We start from the raw sequence: 21679 nt of genomic DNA, 5'->3' as shown, positions 1-21679 counted from the left end.
AGAAACACCTGTGTATGTTTTCAGTTCTGAAGCAGCTTGATTTTTTCCCCTCTCTCTCAAAGATGAAAGCTTTAAATGCTGTTTATCTGATGGGGACAGTTTTGGTGGTCTATAAAATATGCTATTTTAAATAATATAAATGGGGGGGGGTCTCAAACTTTTGAATTGTGGTTGTCTTTATAGTCTTACCAAACAAGCATGATGTGTTTTATAATCTATTTCATGCTGCTAACAGGTCATTACATCACCTTGTTCATTCAGTGTATTTTTAAAGAATATTTCTTAATGGCTTCTTTGGTAATTATACCAAAATAGTCACATCACATTTTGAGATTTCATCAATCATTGACTCATTTCCTAGAGAATCTCACGTTTACACCGCTGTCGTACTTAAGTAAACCTTTCAGTTATTCTCATCTCACACAGCTCATCTGTCTTTTGAAGGACATTTAGCATGACAAATGCCTATGTGCGTGCGCCGGGGCACGTTGTCCTGTTATGTATCTATTATTTCTAACGCCAAGTCACACTGCATGGTGTTCTGCTTATGTCATTGATTGCGGTTTTGCATCTGGCCGTAATGATAGGCCTTACAGCATGATTGTGTAATGCTTGTGTGGTCATATTAGTAGTGTTCAGTTAGCTGACATATTGCACACCCAAACTGCCTTAAATAACTGGTTTCGCTGGCTCCTTTTAGGCCAATTACATTTTCCATGCCAAACAGGCCCAGCTCCTCAGATCCAAGTCCATACAAGCATCACTGGAGTCCATCATCTGCGGCATGCAAGACAGGCCATCGGCCCACCGGACTGCGGTTTATAAAGTGAGTCTATAAGGCCTTGACTTTTCTCTTGCTATGATGAACAACCTGGAACTGTATGGCAGCCCTGACCTCATGTACTTTTCAGTTGTACAAAAGGACACGTAGAATCAATTTCATCCATCATGGAAGGCAGAGTATTTAGGCACTGAATGAATGCAGCTGCCCTGATTGTGCCCCTCTCTCTCTCTGCTGGGTTTAGGAGACTATTTACTACGTTCGCCTTCTGAATGTGAAAAACGTGAATCTAAGTAACGACCTGCTGACTGAACTCAAACAGGCAAGCACAATCCACTTAACCATCACCATTTACTGTTCCGAACACAGAAGATTAGTACGCCACCATTCAAAAGGTTGGAATCACCTGTCAGATTAATTCTTTCCTCTTCTTTTTGCATGTGGATTATTTCATATGTAATCTCTTTGGAAATATCGCAAATGGATAGCCTGTACTTACATGCATTTTGGCTAGAATTAGCATGGTTTCTGACTTTTGCACAGTACTGTAAACTGTAACTTAATTTTGATGTTTCTCAGTAATTACAGAGTGATTTATAGCTTAATTCATCATTCTAGACACATGTCCAAATTTTTCACAGTTTCTTGCAAATTATTAAAACCTATGACATACTACTCATCATATTTATACATTTATGTTCAGCAAAATTACATTTTTACTATTGGAAATGGTGATTTCATACTTCTGAATGGTTTTTACAAACCGTTAAATTATAATGTATATAGTGTAAATCAATTAGTACCTCCTGCAGGAGGATTTAAATGAACCTTTGTGCTTCTGTATTCCAGTGCAGAGATCTGACTCACCAGAACATCTGTAAGTTAATCGGGGCTTGCCTTGACCCACCCCAGCCTGTAATTCTGACTGAATACTGTGCTAAAGGGAGTCTGCAGGTTTTCACACTCCTTTAACTGCATCGTTTTATAACAGCTCTCTCAAATATTATTACATACTTCAATGCTATGCATTACAGAATTGTTTAAATATTTATATAATACAAAGTCGTAGCCTGTTATAATGTGAAGTACTACCAGCTTACATTATGAAAAGTATAAATAAAACAATGTGCAGGACCTCTTGTCTTTAAATTGACAGGACATTTTAAAGAATGAATCCATCAAACTGGACTGGAGCTTCAAATGCTCTCTGATGCTAGACATTGTGAAGGTATGTTGTATAAAATTTCTCTCTATGTGTATGTGCCTGTCTGTCACCCCTCATGGATAAGGAGCTGGAACCAAAGTGGTCCAACAGATTGCCTTGTGATCCCTGATTAATCATAAGCATCTCCTTCTCTGGCCACCCTCTCACATAAACAAGCAGAAATCATGTTATTACTGACCACTGCCTACAGGAATGAACATATTTGACTTTATGGAAAAAGATGACCTCTCTCGCAAAAAAAACAGCCTTTATATCTCAGCCTCGAAACTGCGGAAATATGTGTGCTTGAGAGCATGCTTGCTTGCTAGTCTGTGCGTACCATCAAACATCTGTTGGCTATCTTGTCCAAAGCAGCATGTGCATGGGGATGCCATGTCCAGCAAAAATCTCCAGGCCAAAGTGTTCTTAAAACCTGCTCACCAAAGCTATTTCTTTGGGCAACAAGTGTTTATTTGTTCAAATCCAACAAGTTTTGTGCAACTAAATAGTTAAGACGTAAGTCTGTCACAGTGGTTTGATGCGAAATGCTTCATTTTAGAGGAACTTAGACAAACATCTTAAAAGTTTAATGCCTCTAAAAGCTCTCTTGCTGAAAGCTATTACACGAAATTACACATGCATTGGCGGATGCCTGAGATATTGTTTAACAATAGTTTTGGCCTAAAATGATCCTGTCTTGGCAGCATAATACTAAAAATATAGTAATATGTATTAATATATACAAGTACTAATATATACTTATATACTGTTTTACTGATCATTGGTGTATAGTAACACAAGACTTGACCCCGGTATAGGGTATGGACTACCTGCACCGCAGTCCTCTGCGATCCCATGGCCACCTGACCTCCTCCAACTGCGTGGTGGACAGCCGCTTTGTCCTGAAGGTCACTGACTTTGGGCTCAGCGCTCTGAGACACTCAGGCCCAGGGGACATCTCCAGCCAATACTACTGGACCTGTGAGTGCATATCTGTGGATTGGGAAACAAGTTAGCTAACACTGCAACATTTCTTTTAAGTCTGAAATCTGAATTTTATTTGGAAGTCTCAATACTTACAAACAGAAATAACAGTACAGTGTCACAGCTAAACTCAATTTCCCTTGATTAAAGCTTATAAATAGAGAACAAGAAAATAAATGGGCTAATTAGTCTTCTTACTTACCTAGCTAACGTTAGCCCTACTGGCTAACAGCAAGTATGGATATGTAAACACACACTGCACTCTTCTGCACACACACACACACACACTCATTGGAAACACACACGCCCAAGTTAACCAGAGAGCTAACACCAATGCCGTAGTGAGACAGTGGAAATAGATAAGTCAATTAGCTAATCCTGCTGGTAAGCTAAAGCTAATCCTGCAAACATAGCTGTCTAAGTTTAATAGCGTTAGCTATTCTGAGGTCACACAAATAGTGCTAATTCTGTCACAAATACCACTAACATTACAAGCAAAAAAATATAGTTAATAGTACAGATTTGACCCAAAAATAAAAACACACCATTATGGTTTTTCACTGAAAATCGCTGTGAGTGGGAAAACTGCCCCATAGGCTGCTGGGCTGTTATAGCTAACGCTACTCCGGCTGACAGCACTAACCCAACAAAACACATTAAAGGGAAATTTCACTGAATTTTCTAGTTTGTTCTGCAGAAATCCGTCACTGAGACGTAGTCATTCAGAATGGTTTGTTATAAGATGTCCACAACGTCCACAACACAAATACAACCACTTTAGTTACTATACAAAACCACCAGTGAGCCTGAGCTTATCATGTGTCAAAATGTCTTGGACCATTTTCATTTTCATTATATGGTCTTCCAGACTTGTCAGTCATCTCTTTAGGACGGGGCCAACAGCACGGTCAGCGTAAAAGGCTTTACCTGAAAACTATGGTGGCCAAAGAGTTTACAGCCACATGCATGTTAGTAGATAAGAAAATCACTAACCTACATTTGACAGTGTTCAATCAAACGTGTGGCCAAGTTTTTGGTTTATCAGTCTGGTTTATAGAAATTGGGCTGAACTCGGCTTCTTTCTAACTTTCCACCTTAAGCTGTGCAGCAGTTACATTCTGGTGCCTCCATGAGCCTGAATATTACAACAGCGCCATTTAAGGTGAACTATAACGTTTTGGAAAAGAAGCTTTTAAAGCCTAAGAACAGTGTCTGAAAGTGAGGCCAGGCACAGAGACTCCAGCTGATGCCATGCTGGGGTGTCTTCTACAAAGTGAGCATCAGAGGTGGATATATTGCTCTGCCAGCAGCTCACCTGCTAATGCGTTGTATGAATTGTGGAGGGCTGCAGAATTAAGCTGGCTGATAGCCATTGTTAAAGCTAGGTAACATTACATTGCCAAACAAAGCCCCCATCTGCCCTGCTGAAAAAAGACCATTAGAACCACTGGGATAAAAACCTGATGGTTTTGCTTTCTAATATTAATTGGCTTAATGTTTACCCACAGAGAGCACTAGTTTCCTGTTGGACACCTTTAGATCCCATTAGGAACCATCAAATGCATCTGGAAACAGCCTGACTACACCTGTTAAATCATTAGAGTCCTTTACACTGTGAACACAAACCATCAGGAAAACACAGAATAACTATTGTGGCTATTGGACACCACCAGGGACTAGCAGACACTTTTAATGGTTTCTATGATATTTTTCGTCAGGGTGTTATCTTTTATCAGCTGGCTAATATGACGCAGCTCACTGTGTCAAACACATACACCAGCAATTTCTGTAATATTGCTTGAAAAAAAAAAGTAGGACATTAGAGACTCCCTAGCTGAATATGTTTAAAATGTGTACCAACACAGTACATCAGCTGTTACCAACTCAGCCTCTGTGACGAGGTGATTGTGTAATTTACACGTCTATGTGTATCAGTACAATTACAACTGAATCATCAATTATCATAAAACAGTGTCGCAGACATCAGGAAACATTTTCATGAACATTTCATGTAATAACTTCCTGTGATATAGCTTTTAGAAACATTAAACTCTTCAGACAGTGGCTCCCATCACCAACACTGTGAATAATACTGACTCATTAAGTCTCTAGAATTAAACATTTAAACCAAACCACTCTCAGTGGCTTTGTGTACATCTTACAGATTTATTTATGTGTAAATTTTGAAAAATTGGTAAACTTCCCCATTAACCCAGCAACTAAAGTACCCAAGACCTCCCACTTTGGAAGCAACCCAGCAAAATGACCCAATAGGTGCAGCCCAGTTTGGGTTGGAAAAAGTAACACAGCAGTTGTAGTGTGTTTTTTTTGACTCTGTACTTATAAATATGAACAAAGATGTATGTACTAATGCATATAAACAGAGACAGGTTTAAAAATTATGTTGATGGAGGAAAAAGTATTTGGACAGCACACATATATAATACAATTAGCACTCTGATGCAAATCTGTTGTTGACAGATACAAGGGTCAGCCATTGTGAAAGGTAATGACTAAACAGGGTAAGAATTATAATAGTAGTGCAACTTTCCTTTGGAAAAACTTCGAAATTCACTCTTCACTGAAATTCACAAGCTTACACCGACTGTCTGAATGCACCGTTAATAAGCACATAGCGTATGGTTGCTGTGCAGCCGCCTGCATTTTTGATAGGATGCCCTGTATATAAATCCATGCATACAGTATATGGCTTGTATATTTCCTTGTGGACAAACTTGGAGTAAAAAACTTTTGACAAATTCTTTCAGAGGTTGTGTGTTTTGTAGAGCTGTTTGTTGTTCCTCTCCTCTTAGCACTGCTGTGGAGGGCTCCTGAGCTCCTGAGGCACACCATGCCTGCTAATGGCACTCAGAAGGGGGACGTGTATAGTTTTGGAATCATTGCTCAGGAAGTGGTGTACCGCAGAGGGCCCTTCTACACCCCCAACAGCCACCTGAAGACGAGAGGTGTGTGAGCTCCACTGCTGTGCTTTTAAAGCCCTGTAGGTGGGTGTTCTCCACACGCTGTGATGACTGTACTCAGGAGGCTCTCCAGCGCTGCTCTCAGGAGATGACCTGCTTTCCAAAGCAGCTTCCGATAAGTTCTTGACTGAAGGTCGTTCTTTCTTTGTGTATCTCTCACTACCCTCTGTTTCTCTCCTTATCTCTATATCTCTCTCATTTCCTCCTCTCTGTGTCTCCCTTGCTCTTATTCTTTTCTTTCCACTTTATTTTTTCTACCTTAATTTCCCTATCTGTCTGTCTATCTTTATCTCGGTCTCTCATTATTCTCTCAGCCGTTATCTCTCTGTCTCTCTCACCTCCTGTTTTCTCTCTCTCACCCCCTCTCGGTCTTTCTTTCTGTCTATCTTTAACCCCTTCTCGAAATCATAGCTGAGTGACTTTAACTAGGCCCAGACAACTCTCAAGCTTTCAGAATTAAAGACTATGACGTAACATTTTTGGAATATTTTTATATTAGGTACTCGATATCTCAGGAGTTTGAATGGGGAGTGAAAATCTGCCTATTTACTAAATTAAAGACACAAGAAGAGGTGTGTTGGATCATAAGAATATACCTCATTTACAAAAATGTTGGCATGCTGTGCAGAATGTAAATAAAAACAAAATGCAATGCTGTACAAATTACTTAAATCCTATATTTCATTGTAAATAGTACAAAGACAACATATCAAAAGTTGAAATTGAGAAATTCTATTGAAAAATATTTGCCCATTTTGAATTTAATGCCAATGACACATTCCAAAAAGTTGGGCGGGGGGTAACAAAAGGCTAGTAAAGTCCTGTAATGGTAAAAAAAAAAAAAAACACCTGGTGGTTGATTGGCAACTGGTTATTAACATGATTGGGTATAAAAAGAACATCTCCAATAGGCTGAGTCTTTCAGAAGTAAAGGCAATGAGGGCTTCACCACTCTGTGAAAGAGCAAATAGTGCAACAATTTCTCTACGTAAAATAGCAAAGAACTTCTGCTTTTCATCATCTACTGTACATAATAACATTAAAAGATTCAGAGAATCTGGAGAAATCTCTGTATGTAAGGGACAAGGCCAAAAAACAGTATTTGCTGGCCATGATCTTTGGGCCCTCGGGTGGCACTGTATGAAAAACAGATATGATTCTGTAGCGGAAATCATTGCATGGGCTCAGAAACACCTCTGAAAACCACTGCCTGTGAAAACAGTTCATCACTGCATCCACAAATGGAAGTTAAATCTCTAAAACACAAAGAAGAAACCAGATATAAACAGGATCCAGAAACACCTCCGCCTTCTCTAGGCCCGTGCTCATTTAAAATGGACTGAGGGGAAGTGAAAAAGTATGCTGTAACATTTGAAATTGTTTTTGGAAATCATGGACACTGTGTCCTCCAGGTTAAAGACCACTCAGCTTGTTATCAGTTCACAGTTCAAAAGCCAGAATTCATGATAGTATGGGGTACATTAGTGCACATGGCATGGGTGACACACAGTACACTTCTGTATAGATAGTAAATTTTTATCTAAATTTCTATTTATTTGCTGAGTTTTGCATTAAAAAAAATTAAATATTATATAAAATGTACCATAGCTTTTACACAGGCCACATTTTTGTTTTTTTCCCCCTGTGAATTAAATTCATGCACACTCTCTCAGCCCTCTGTTTATTTTTCTTCCTCTCTGTCTCTCTCTCTCTGTCAGAGATCATTGAGCTGGTGAAAGCTGGAGGCAGTAACCCTTTGAGGCCGTATGTGGACGCTGCCGAGTGTGAAGAGGGTGTGGAGGCTCTGTTGGTGAGCTGTTGGAGAGAAAAAGCGACAGAGCGGCCCGATTTCTCCTCCCTCAGAACTGCAGTGAAGAAAATGTGTCCCAGCGGGTCAGTACACTTTCACTACACACATTGAGTACTACTTAATTACTGACTTTTCAGCATTTTCAGTAGCATTATGGCATTATGATAATGTCCAAATACGATTTCTGTTTATGTATTAAATGCACCAGTGATGGGGACTTGGATGCAAGACACACTCAAGTTGCGTATTGTGATTCAATTTACAATCAAGACAGACGACTCTAGAAAAAGCATGAACAAAAATGACTAAATTAGGACAGCCAGTCTTGTAAACAACGTAAACAACCTGTCCAACCTTATGTGTTTGACATTGTTTTACTACAATCATGCACAGTCCTTACTGCAATACTATTCTCCCAAAGCTTGCAGTGGCTTCAGGAAAAACCTCATTGTGGAGGACAGAACTGAAGCGCTATGTATTGCACAAGTGTAGTGCTGTCACACAAAAACCTTACCTTTTTTTAAAATTTAATATTAATTAAATTTTTTACATAATGTGAAAACCCCAGTTATCCTGCATTGCGTTGAAATTACATTATAAACAGACTGTCAAAAATTACTTGTGGGGGGGGAATCGGGATCATACTACATTGACAACTTAAAATGACTGGTCAGCAGTTTATATTGCATGTGCATTAGCTGTAGCTGACGTTGTTAACTAGTCCTGTTAGCTAGTTTAGTAAGTTAACCAGTCAGCAGAGTTTAGACACTTGCAGATGAAAGTAACAAAGGTAGTATTATTATCACAAGGCAAAAACATAGTCAAAACAAAAGCATTGGTCAAAACCAGAAAGCAGAGAGTGATTGTCAATGAAAATGGTCATCATCAAACCAGGCGACCAAAACAACAGGGCTAGGCAGAAGACGTGGTCGAAAGGCAGGCAAAAACATTCCAGAAACACAGAGCAAGAATCAACGGCAACAGTACAAAAGGGACAAGTGAGGACAAGTGAGGGACAGAGTGAAATGAGCAAAGCACAGGTCAATAAACAGACTAATACAACCAGAATAAGTTCACCAGATAGCAGACTAAAGCCCAGGCTTATATACTAAGCTGCTCTCATAAACAATATAATCAAGCACAGGTGAAGACACTTAGAACTCAGGAGACTGTGATCTCTGATAGGTTTGTGAGAGAACGTCAGAAGTCATGTGACTGTCCAGTGCATCATGGGAAGTGGAGTTCATTTTAGATTCCAAGTCAGAGGGAAGTTGCTTTGTCATATGATCTCCCAGAGGATTCTGGGAAATGGAGTCTGTTTTAGTCAAAGAGTTCTCCCGAAGCGTGACAGTTACAGATCATAGTAAAACCTACTAATCCTTCAGCTGGATTAGCTAATGTGCTAGCTAACGGGCGTATGTCCTGTTTAAACTACAGATTCATTTACTGCATGTAACACTTCATTTCAGTACTTCAGCTTGAAGGGTTTTCTATAATGAAGCACTCTTGTATGAGAATTTTAATCTTGTACAGATTAAAATTCTTTTCACCACAGGGACTTGATATTTGACACAAACTCGCGCAACTAGGCTTGTGAACATCTCTGCTCATGCATGTCTGACCTTTATGGGCAAAACACCATTTAATGGTTTAAGAAAATTCTATACTTTCTTTTATTTTTGCACTGGTACATTTACTGTAGTGCACAATCACCATCAGATGAATAAACTAAAACTTTCCTTTGTTTTTTTATTCATTTTTTTATTCAGAGTGTTTAATTTGTTTTTTCTCTCTGTTGTCACAGTTTAATTGCTTCCAATTCCCAAGGGTGCCAATTATGAATGTGTCTCTATGAATGTGTTTTGATATTACTGCCCATCAAAAGTTTGGGTCAAATAAATTTCATGATGAATGGACCAAAATAAATTACTCAAAATTACTTGGGAAAAAACGCTTCCATTGACTTGTATTAAAAGTCAAATTGATTTTTTCCTCCTCCTGTAAAGTTAGCATTTTGGAGACACGAGGATTTGTTCCCGAGAGTAGCGATTTATTACTGTACTTTTATTGCAGTACTTTTAATTATTTCATACAGACAAACTTTTGATGGGCAGTAATATCTAAACACATTCAGAGAGGCAGGCCCTGGCCTTCATCTATGCTTACTGAAATGCTTACTGCTCAGATAGACTTACATATAATTTTCTTAAATGTCTAAGACTTTTGCACAGTATTGTGTATATAAGATATATCACATGTAAATATTAACATATTTATTCAAATGCGTAGTGTTCTTCCCTGTAATTTTTGTAAATGATGTCATTTTGTATTTTTTTCTGTTGCTGCTACTTTGCTTTCAGGATTTATAAACTATAAATAAATATATACGGACAAAAGTAAATCATAAACTGGTAATAGTGCTATTATGGCAATCAAGCCAAAGCCCACAAATTTTACCCTCTTGTTGTGATTTCAGCACTCAAACCTTTAAAAAGTACTTTGATGAACAAGCTAAGTGTTACAAAATATATCCAATGTTTTGGTAAACTGCTGCTGTTTCATGTTCCACTGCAGGTTTTTTAGAACCTACTTTTTATAGGTGTTTTTAAGGCCTCAAACTTTTGTTTCCACAAATTTTTGGGCAGGAAACTTTAATGAATTTCCAAAAGCGAGCCACTTCATGTCGAGGCACACAGCCGCTCTGATCTGCGTCCTACATAATAAAGGGGCTCCTGTGGTGTGAACCTTTCTGCTGTTGACCTCTCAGTGGGACAGTCCTATAGAAGCTCAGTGCTAAAAAGCTCTTCTGAGATTCCCTGAGAGCAGACAGTGTTAATGTGGGTTTGATTACAGGCTCTCAGTGAGAGTTTTGACTTTTACAGAGCTGAAACGTCAGCAGCTCAGCTTTTCTCTCATGCACACATGCTCTCTCTGACATAACTCACTGATAGAACTCTGATTACACTCTCTCTCTCTCTCTCTCTCTCTCTCTATCAGTCTCTCTCTGGTTCTGTTTTTACTTGTAAGGCTGTGTAAGTGTTGGGGGGGGGCTCAGTGTTAATATAAAGGAGCAGGGTGGGACGCAGACTATCATTAATAACACTTAGAGATGATGGCGCTTTAATCAGCCACACAAACACACACTGTGATGGGCTTCCTCCAGGGACCGCCGACATGCAGCAAAAAACACGCACCGTCCCCGGAGAACACATACTGTCACCCAGCATAACTGTGAACATTCATCCTACTGAGAGAATGAGAGCGAGAGAGAGCAAGGGAGAGCAAAAGAGAGAGCGAGAGAGAGAGAGCAAGAGAGAGATGCACTGAAGTCGCATAACAGATTATTTTATTAATCTTTAACCTTGTTTTGCTTAAACCAATCTCTGATCAATCACAGACCAGTCCCTCTGTTTCATATGAGCTAAAGAATGAGCTATGTTCTGTGCACTTCATTGGTAAAAAAATAGACACATGCTCTAAAAATAGCACTTATTCCAGTCATGTCCTATGAATGAAATCATTCTCCTTCATTTCATACAGCATAGCTCTGTCTTGCAATAATGTTAATGTCACTTATCCGTAGCTACACTGGCGCTCCAAAGTTTGGAATCAGTGTTCGGAGCCAACAGTAAACAGAGATGTCGTAATAACATCAACTGTGAAGTTATAATAAAATTAACATCCAGGATGCCTCATGTTTCAAAAGTCATGATTAAGGCCAAGTCCCATTTCACTCCTCATCCCCTTCCACTTTGCGTGTATGCCTAGGGGTAGAGTGTCCTGATTTTTGTTGAGATGGAGGGGTAGGGCAAAGTATTAGGGCTACATGGCCCTCCAAACAGCTTTTTCAGAGGCACACTCCAGAGTGTTATGAGAAAAAAAAGAAAAAGTAAAGCTGCTAAAGCAACTAAAGAAACCCACAAATTTCTGTTAAAAAATAGCCGTAACCACTTTATTATCTTAGTTTAATGTCATTTCAATTTATAACGGTCTTTTTCTTCATAACAAGCATAAAAAATTGACAATAGCGTGCTAATGTCTCAGTAGTTCGCAAGCTAAATTTCCTATTCCACCTTAAAAACTCAGGCAGTACCAATACCTGAAGTGCCACAATGCCACTGCTGCTCCATTTAAGGTGCAACAGGAAAATTCGAACAGGAAGCTGGTGAACAACCGACTTCGGCTTTATATCACTGAAGAATTAGAGGAGAGTGATTATGCATAAATATCATACCCCCCTCTTTGAAGGCTATGTTGCTCTAAATATAACTAAAGCCCAGCAGTGAGGTTGCTGAACTCGTATTGTCCTCCTACTGTCTCCACAGACTGGCAGAGTCACCCACAAAACACTGCTAGTAGCCTGTTAATGAAGTAATGCTCTTCTTTATTTGAGGGTCCCCTTTATTTCATAGGGGAACATTTCAACCACTAACCCTTATAACTTATTTTCATGGGGCATGGTGATCCTCAACAAGGATTCCACCTTAAAAACTCCAGCAGTACCAATACCTGAAGTGACACAATGTAACAGCTGCTCCATTTAAGGTGGAACGGGAGCCAACCTTGGCTTTATATCACTGAAGAATTAGAGGAGAGTGATTGTACATAATTATCATACCCCCCCCCCTCTTTGAAGGCATATGTTGCTCTAAATTTACCTAAAGACCAGCAGTGAGGTTGTTGAACACACACACACGTACATACATACAAGGTGTAAAAACAAGAAATGGGATTGGGCATCATGGCAGATAAATCAATAAAAAATCATTGTAATGCTTTTTTTCCCCTAAATATGTGAAATATCTAAAATTATCTTTTGGTCACCAGTAACTCTCATTAATTACATGTTGACATGTTAAAGACTAAGCAGATACCTTGCTTAGTATACCTGCTGCCTTGGGGGGATGATGCCAAAGCCCACCTATTTTATCTCCTTGCTGTATTGTCAGAATTCATCAGCACCCTGCTGATGTTTCAATGGCTGTTGTTAACAATAAGTTGGATAATAAAACTGTCCAATTAAGGAAGATTATTAATGAATATGACGTGATGAAGCTAAATACACCAGGAATATTAACAAATAGCTGTTCTCTGTCAACAGAACTGTATTTAACAGAAAAAACAAAAGAGAGAAAATTCAGTAAATGTACATACCAGTGCTACCTATGGACCTGTCATGTGGAACAGTCATGATGTTTCTATGGAGTTGTGGATGTGTTTTTGAGTGTTTTCAAACTCACCTTGAAGTTCTGTGTGTATGTGTGTTTCAGAGGCAGTGAGAACATCCTGGATGACTTGTTGTCTCGTCTGGAGCAGTATGCGTGTAATCTGGAGGAGGTGGTGAGCGAGAGAACAGCGCAGCTGCAGGAGGAGAAGAAGAAGGCTGAGGGTCTCCTCACACAGATGTTGCCACGGTAACATCCCCACATCCTGCCTGTGACATGTGTACTCACACACACACACACACACACACACACACTCCATCTCAGTAAAGTATGCTGATGAGATGCATCTCCTATCAGCACTGTAGGGTTTATTTCAGGTCTCTCCCTCTCTCTCTCTATCTCTCTCTCTCTCTCTCTCACGCTCAAACAGCTTACCTCAAATATTTAATGGCATTTATAATGTTATCATTGTTACTGTTTACACAGTGCTGTCGTATATTCATCTGTTAAGGGTACTATAACTAACTTAAGTTAACATCACTTGAGGTCTGGACTGGTAGAAGTAGAAGATATCCCTGAAAATTTCTTTGAAAAACTGAAGGCAAAAGAGTGAAAGCTGTAATAAAGGAAATAAAGGAAATTTATAGAAAAAATATGTTTAGTTGTTTCTGTTAAATATTTGTTTTCTGCTTTTTTCCTGATACTGAACAATTAAACTTATGCTTAAGGTATGTTGCATGCTTAATGTAAACAATACTGGGTTGTTTAATTCCAGCAATGCTGCTGTTGGACCCACTGTGCGTGCACACACACACACACACACACACACACACACACACACACACACATGCACACACACACACACACACACACACACACACACACACACACACACACACACACACACACACACTCACCTTCCACCATTCAGTATCTGGTGGTGAATGATCCACCACCCAAATAAGACCTGTTCTGTGGTGGTCCTTTGAGGGTCCTGACCATTGATGTGTGGAGAAAACAGGGGGTTGGTAACAAATTCTGCCAAGAAAGATGGACCACAGGCTGTAATTTTATAGTTACACATTGTACCTCTAGTCGTATACAAACGTTTGTGTGTCTCTGGTCAAATTCAACGTTTTGTTGATTTTCTAAGTGAAAATAAATTAAGACTTGCCCTACAGAGAACCCACTTCTGCACATTTTAATGCACAGTCAGTGTGTATTTGCTGAAGTTAACATATTAGGGTACATTTTAAAATATGTTAGTTTGGAAATGCATATAAATTGTACACTAAATTTGCAGAAAAATGCCTCATTTAAGTCTGTTCTCAGTAGAGGATGTAATTTCACTAAGAGAACCAACAGAATATAATTTGTAGGTGTTTAAACTTTGGCATACCACTGTATATAGTAGTTGACCTGATATAAGGGGCAAACTGTATATATTTAAAGTAGCGAGTTGTTAAGTTGCCTGATCTTGCACCTGTCCTGACTCCACTTTTGCGTGACAAGCCATCAAAGGGCCGTCCACTTTTAAGCCTGCCTTTTAAAATCCTTCTCGGCTTTTCTCTGTATTTATAGATCAGTAGCTGCACAGCTCATAGCTGGAAAGACAGTCCGCGCGGAGACCTACGATTGCGTCACCATTTATTTCAGCGACATTGAGGGATTCACTGCAATGTCAGCCTCCCGCACACCAATGCAGGTGATTATAACACTGAGAGAAACACTCATATTATGGACAGGAATGACCAAAACACAGTGAAGGTAGCTCAAAATAGACACAGAGAGTGGCAATACCTCACAAGGAGGCAGAGTGAGAGTCCGGGTTTAAAGGGTGCTGATTAGTGGATTGTAGGCAGGTGTGTGTGTTGGGAGGAGTCAGCCTCTCAATACTCCGGAGAAGCTGATCTCTGGATGGAGGAACGGCCAGTAGGCGTGACAACCACTGTCAGAAGGGAAATGCCACTGACACATGGATCCTTTGGAAGGCCATGATTTGCTTCCCGACAGCCAGGAACAGCACAGTGTTTAATCAGTTTTTATTAATTATTAGTTTTTCTAATAACTCCTCTATAGACTGTCTGCAGGTATAACTGCAGGGGCAGTCGTGGGCTGGAGGTTAGGGAACTGGCCCTGTGACTGGAAGGTTGCCGGATCGATCCCCAGCACCGACAGTCCATGACTGAGGTTTCCTTGAGCAAGACACCTACCCCCAAATTGCTCCCTGGGTGCCGTGGATAGGGCTGCCCACCACTCTGGGCAAGTGTGCTCAGAGTGTGTGTGTGTGTGTGTGTGTGTGTGTGTGTGTATTCACTAGTGTGTATGTGGTGTTTCACTTCATGGATGGGTTAAATGTGGAGGTGGGATTAAAAAAGTATCACTTAACACTCCACTTCAATGTTAGTGGGTGGACATATGCAAAGATTTTTGTGGTTGTGACATCTCAACTATGACTAATAAATTATTGTATTACTGCTTAGATTTCTTGCACAAAAGGGAAATGTTGAATGAAACTTTAACTATGTTAATTGTCAATCAGACTCTGTTCCAAAGAAGAATTGGGAAAAAATCAGCTTTCCGTAATATGGCCTCTTTAAACTAACAATCTTACTGCAGGTAGAGTCAAAGGAAAGGGAATAGACAAATGTTTTCCAATGCCAGTAATGGAGCCTCATATCATTACACATTTTATTGCCTTCAGGCTCCCAAAACCCCTGATTCAACTCATTGACTTATTGTCAGGCCCTTCACGAAGGTAAATAGATGTGTTAAAGCAAAGAGACGCTAACATATACAGGGCCGGGGTCCTCCAGGACCATCGTTGGGAAACACTGAAATAGACACTCATTTAAAGTGCTGATATGAGCTACCGTATGGAAGGGATCTCAAGAGTGTGTCAGATGTTAGTGGGTGATTGTCACTCATTCCTAATGGCATTAGAGCTGCAGAATCCACAACAAACACCAGGCATCTGTTAGCATAGCATCAACTCACCAGCATGCCACAGTCTTAAAGTGAAAATAGCAAATTCACACTGGCTTATTTTAGAGCATTGCTGGGACATCACAGCTGCTGTTCAGTGGAAAACCATTGTCACCTCTTTTGTATAGCCCGCAGGCTACCTTTGTCTGAGCGTGCAGGAACACTGTGTTAACAAAAGTTTAAAGTTGAAATGATTTGTTTCTTTTGTAAGGTTGTGAACGTGCTCAACGACTTGTACACGTACTTCGACAACATCATCGACAACCATGATGTTTATAAGGTTGGTGTAACACAAAACTTCACAAGCATCATAAGTGAGTTAAGGGAATGACAGACATTGCAGAGTATTGCATTCTTTAATGTTGTAGATAGATGTATGTGTAGTAATGTGTAGGAAAAGGCAAAAATTGCCATTAAGTACAAAGTTTTCATTTTTCAGCATCTTTACAAAAAGCAGAAAACAAAAAAAGACACAAAAAACTCAACAGCTAAATACAGTATCAACTTTCAGTTTTTCAAAGAAATTTGCAGGGATGTTTTTCCACACCAAGTTATACCTCTCACAATCCCAGAAATCCCAAATGCATTTAGTGATGTTGAGGTCTGGACAGAAACATGTATTTTTCAGATCTGAAGCAAGAGTGCAACTTGATTTTTTCTCTCTCTAAGTGCTATTTATCTGATGGGAATGGTGTTTTGATGGTCTACCAGCTCTTGCACTGTTGTTAGGAGTCGTTTTGTCCGTATGCTTTAAAACTTCTGTTTTAAAAACTCCTGTTTTTTTCACTTAGTTTCCAAATGTCCCCTTCCTTATGCAAGTTGCTTATCTTAAATCTAATTTCCTCAGAAATATGTGCTGAAAATGAAAATGTATACTCACTAGCTGTTGTGATCGGAAATTAAATAAACAAAGGCTGGTACTGTACATTGACACATAAGTGGATCCAAGACATCTGTTCTGTTTGTAAATACAGAAGTACTAAGACAGTTGAAGACCACAGTTATTTAATAAGAATAAAATACATATTTGACAAAAAGTTGGGACAGCCAAAAAGACATTTGGATTGATTCTGGTTGAAATAGGTTGTCAGCATGTGGCAGGGGCTGTATGATGGCTGAGATTCTTTAGTTTTCTTCCTTTTCCCTCATCAGGTTGAGACTATTGGAGATGCTTACATGGTGGTGTCAGGTCTTCCCATAAGAAATGGAGACGAGCATGCCAGGGAGGTGGCCAGGATGTCTTTAGCCATAGTCCGAGGCATGAAACATTTCCACAGCTCACATGTTCCTCTGCAGCGACTGAAAGTCCGCATTGGGATCCATTCAGGTTAGAGTCCACACCATTTTTTCAGTCTCGTAATTTGTCAGGCAAACTATTTATTCATATTGTCTTTAATTACCTGTAATTTAGTTAGTTTTATTGATTATCTCACTTTCAAAATTTGTAGGGGTCTGCCACAACTAGTCAGGTATTTTCAGACATAATCGTTGAACACAGAGTTTTTAAGTCAACATCAATAACATTTAGAAGTATGCATTATTAATCCTTTTATATAATACCAAGAAAAAACAGTTAGAAAACAAAACCTCTCCAGTGTGGCTGGCCTAATATTATGTTGATTTAATTTATCAATATCGTGTAATGGCTACCTGAAATCAAAACTGACCTTTTGTCCCGGATCAATTTAATCACAATTTATCATATATCATTTAAAAGGAAAATGTTTTGCAATAATCTTCCATTAAAATGTAGTGACCTTTGCCTGCTTGTAAAACATCTTCTGATTTTTAATTATGTCATTGTCATTTAATTCAATCATGTTTTACATCACAGTACAAAAGGAAAGCATGTTATGATTTCCCATTCTCATTGACTTCAAGGTTACTGCAACTGATTGTGCTAAATTAGCAACTACTTTCTAGCCAATGCTAAAGTTACAGCCTTAAAAGGGAGTTTCAACATCCTGCTAAATTTCTGATAAGAGGTAAATAGGGTTATGATGTAAAATTCACCATTATAGAGCAACTTACTCTTACTCTTGATTTTTTATATAAATTATATTTTTACCACAATTTTTTTGTCATTTTTAAACACACTGCCAAATTATTGTTAGTTTTACTTGCTGTCACCATTCATTTACAGTGGTGGTTACAGTGGTACAGTGACAAGTTAATTGAATTAACTTGTATATCATTGTATTTTTAACTTTCTACTAATGAACATCATTCGCAGACCACTTTAGACCTTCAAAAGACCTAAGTGGTCCTTTCAAAGGCACTGAAAAGCATTATTGGTATAATGTGGTGGCTACTGATTTTTAATGGGATGTATGATTTCGTCTGGGCTTGGAGGCTAAGATGGCATGTTGCTGTACCTTGGTTGCCAAAGCTCAATTGAGACCTAAAAAACAGAAACAGGCAACATCATTGAATTAATGATTAAGATATGATCATATGGTAGATAATTCACTCACATCCTCAGAAGATACATGCTTTGCCTTTTTCAGTTCTCTTTGAATACTAGTTCAACACGCTCACAATCTTTAGATTCATCCGCTCGGGTAAGGGGTCTGAAGCACAACCTAAATTATAGCGTGGTCTTCTGCCCATCAAGTGTAGTTACAAATTTTCACCAGAGAGGTCTCCAAATTCCTAAAACTTACATAATGTAGCTTGAACTTTCCCCTAACTGTAACGCTAAAAATCACTCTAAACCTTGAGCCTGATCCTAATCCTAATTTCAGTATTGTTGTTAATCAGGTTTCATAAGGTAATCTACTAGCAATTTGAGTGTTTGTAGATGAACCATGTACAGGAATCCATGAAAATCAAGCAAATTATATTTTTTAGCACAACTTTTTTTTTCATTTCTAAACACAGCACCAAATTAATGTTAGTTTTACTTACTGTCCCCACTGAAATGTAAGTTGACATATAGTACAACACTACTGCATCATATTTGAAATATGAACTTCATGCTGAATGTGTTTCAGGGCCGTGTGTGGCTGGTGTTGTGGGTCTGAAAATGCCCCGCTACTGTTTATTTGGAGACACTGTCAACACTGCCTCGAGAATGGAGTCATATGGTTTACGTAAGATGAAATCTAGAGAATGTTATGACAAGAGTGTGCTGAGGACATGAACCCTAACACCATAAACACAGTGACAAGTCACGCTGATTCCAGCTCAGTGTATGACAAACTGGAGTAGGAAGTGACACATTGAAGTTGGCCATGCACTTAGACTTGTCTCATCTGCAGTTATCTGCTTTACAAACAAACCTTCTGTTGGCTTTGTCAACCTTTAGAAAAACATTTAGGAGGAAAGGTTTTGATGATGAAAACTGAGGTCGTTCTTCTTTCCCAGCTTTGAAGATCCATGTGAGCAGTTCCACTAAATCACTGCTGGACACCTTCAAGACGTTCCAGTTTGAACTCAGAGGAGACGTCCACATCAAGGTACAGCGCACAAGCTTCACTATTCAAATGCATACGCTTCATTCAAATCCTCATCTTTTTAACATAATTCAATTCAGAACATCATTGACTTGTGCATTTATCTGTTTTCCTCTGCATTTTCATTTTCTCAGGGAAAGGGTTTGGTGAGGACATACTGGCTTCTGGGAGAGGAACGCTAACTGTGCTGTCTTTCCCTCATCATTACATTTTCTGTGTGATCCAAATGTGGTTTTTATATGAGAATGTAATTTATTTTTAATGACACTTGTTTTTCATTATTTTCTGTTGTTCTTAGCTTGCATGCAATTTTTACGGTTCACTGAGCAAATTTCACACTAAATCGATGCCATTTCTCCACAATAATGATGCGACGTATGTCTTTGCAAATGACATTTTAGATCTGTTCTTCATTGGCTGAGTTATAATTTCATCCACCATGTGTCAAATCCCTACTCACAATCTAATACATAGTAACAACAGTGAATTCTTCCTTTTATTTTTTATTTTCTTTCTGGGAAGGAACGAGAAGATTTAATGTAATTGAGGGCAGGACCTGTTATGTGCACAAAAAACGCCATCATATTTGTTTCAAAATGCATTTCAAAGGAAACCTTTCATTTCACTATGGTGCACTATTTATAAAGTGGATGTGTATTCCAAGCAGTCTTTCTTTCTTACAAATCTTTATCTCCTCATAGGGCACAGTATGGTGATTAGACCTCATTTATTGAAGACTTGCCCATGCAACTTAGCTCTTACCTCTCTGTTTTGTGTGTTCCCACCTAGAGGTAGGGTGTCCTGATTTTTGTTAAGATAGAGGGGCGGGGCAAAGTGATAGGGCTACATGGCCCTCCATACTGTAATGCTGGGGAGCGAGGAGGTGGACACATATGCTGAGATAAGCAACTTTTATTGTGGGCAAATCCAAAATCAGGGCATAACGGTAAAGTCAGATGGCCAACACAGAGAGAAGTCAGACATAATGAAATGCATAGAAATCCAAAGTACTTCAAACAAACAACACAATCAAATAACACACAGCATAACCAGAACAAAGACCAGCGAAAACAAAGGCCAAACACGGGGCTTATAAAACACAGGCGGAAAACAGGTGGCGACAATCAGGGGCAGAGTCACAAAACAAGGGGCTGGATTAGGAAACCAAAACAAAGAGCAAGTGGTCTAGACCCATACAAACGCACATGGACCAGACTGGGAGGGACCAATCGTGACACATGCAGAGTTTTTTTCAGAGGCACTTCTCCAAACTGAGAGCCAGTAAGATGGCTGGCCAAGTATGCAAGTATTTTTTCTGTGGAAAATTACGACAATTATATTATCTTAATGTTTAATGTCGTTTCGATGTATTATGGTTCTTTTCTTCATAGCAAGCACAGAGAAATCGCTAATGGTACACTAATGTCTGTAGCTTGCTAGCTAAATTTGCCGTTCCACCTTAAATAGGCAGTACTGACGCCTGAAGTGCCACAGTCTAACTGCTGATCCGTTTAAGGTGGAATGTAAAAATCACACAAGAACTTGGGGAATAGCTGACTTCAGCTTTATATCACTGAAGAATTAGTGGTGGGCAAATAATTGTCACCCTCTCTTTGAAAGCATGATTCCCTAAATTTAACTAAAGCCCAGCAGCGAGGTTGCTGAGCTTTACCCTCCTCTGATGTCACTTTTCTAATTTGAGGGTTGTCCCATTTCGTATGGGGAGATTTAAACCATTACCTGTTGTAGTTCAGTTCCAAGGGGCAGGGTGACACTTGAAAACAAGAAAGGATTGGGCCTATATATACACAGACACTGACAACATAATGAAACACAGGTGCAGGTAATGATGAAGGAGGTAAGGCAGACTCAGAAGGACTCTGTGACACTTCTGACCATTTGGCACCCCTGTGTTCCTAACTAGAGGAAATGGGAAGTGGCACATGCATAAATATACTCAGTAGGCCACTTTATTAGAAACATCTGACTTGCACCGACCACCTTATGGTGCTCACTGTATACAGTAAGTGGATCACTGTTGACCAGATATTTTTATATAGACAATCCTCAACACAACAAGGGCTGACATGGTAGTGGCACTGGCAATCAGTACATCAATATCCAGGAAAGTGGAGCTACAAGGCAGGGGTTTGTTAAAAAGGCCACTATGTGTACAATTATTTAACCTTCAAATATTTCTCATAGAAGCTTGATTCAAGATACTCAATACAACAGACAGTGTTGACAAGATGACAGAATGGGTAGTTCAATTAAAAGCATTCTTACACTTGGCTCTTATGATATCCTCTCATGT

The 21679-nt window shown here is 39.2% G+C and overlaps 1 protein-coding gene across 1 annotated transcript in view; it reads left to right on the top strand.

Moving 5' to 3' along the window:
- si:dkey-37g12.1 (atrial natriuretic peptide receptor 1) overlaps positions 1-20028 on the top strand; it is a 34664-nt gene extending 14636 nt beyond the window's left edge. Inside the window, exons 14-27 of the mRNA XM_017709474.2 lie at positions 701-826; positions 1026-1103; positions 1631-1735; positions 1938-2009; positions 2804-2966; positions 5783-5935; positions 7669-7843; positions 13031-13174; positions 14507-14630; positions 16122-16190; positions 17063-17237; positions 18904-19002; positions 19277-19368; positions 19500-20028. Coding sequence (XP_017564963.2) covers positions 701-826; positions 1026-1103; positions 1631-1735; positions 1938-2009; positions 2804-2966; positions 5783-5935; positions 7669-7843; positions 13031-13174; positions 14507-14630; positions 16122-16190; positions 17063-17237; positions 18904-19002; positions 19277-19368; positions 19500-19547 — 1623 coding nt within the window. The 3' untranslated portion in view covers positions 19548-20028. The remainder of the gene's footprint in view (positions 1-700; positions 827-1025; positions 1104-1630; positions 1736-1937; positions 2010-2803; positions 2967-5782; positions 5936-7668; positions 7844-13030; positions 13175-14506; positions 14631-16121; positions 16191-17062; positions 17238-18903; positions 19003-19276; positions 19369-19499) is intronic.
- Positions 20029-21679: the final 1651 nt, after the last annotated feature.

Source organism: Pygocentrus nattereri, chromosome 22 (genome assembly GCF_015220715.1).
Source record: "Pygocentrus nattereri isolate fPygNat1 chromosome 22, fPygNat1.pri, whole genome shotgun sequence".
In the NCBI taxonomy this organism is placed as follows: Eukaryota; Metazoa; Chordata; class Actinopteri; order Characiformes; family Serrasalmidae; genus Pygocentrus; species Pygocentrus nattereri.
This window is presented reverse-complemented; position numbering and strand designations above follow the sequence as displayed.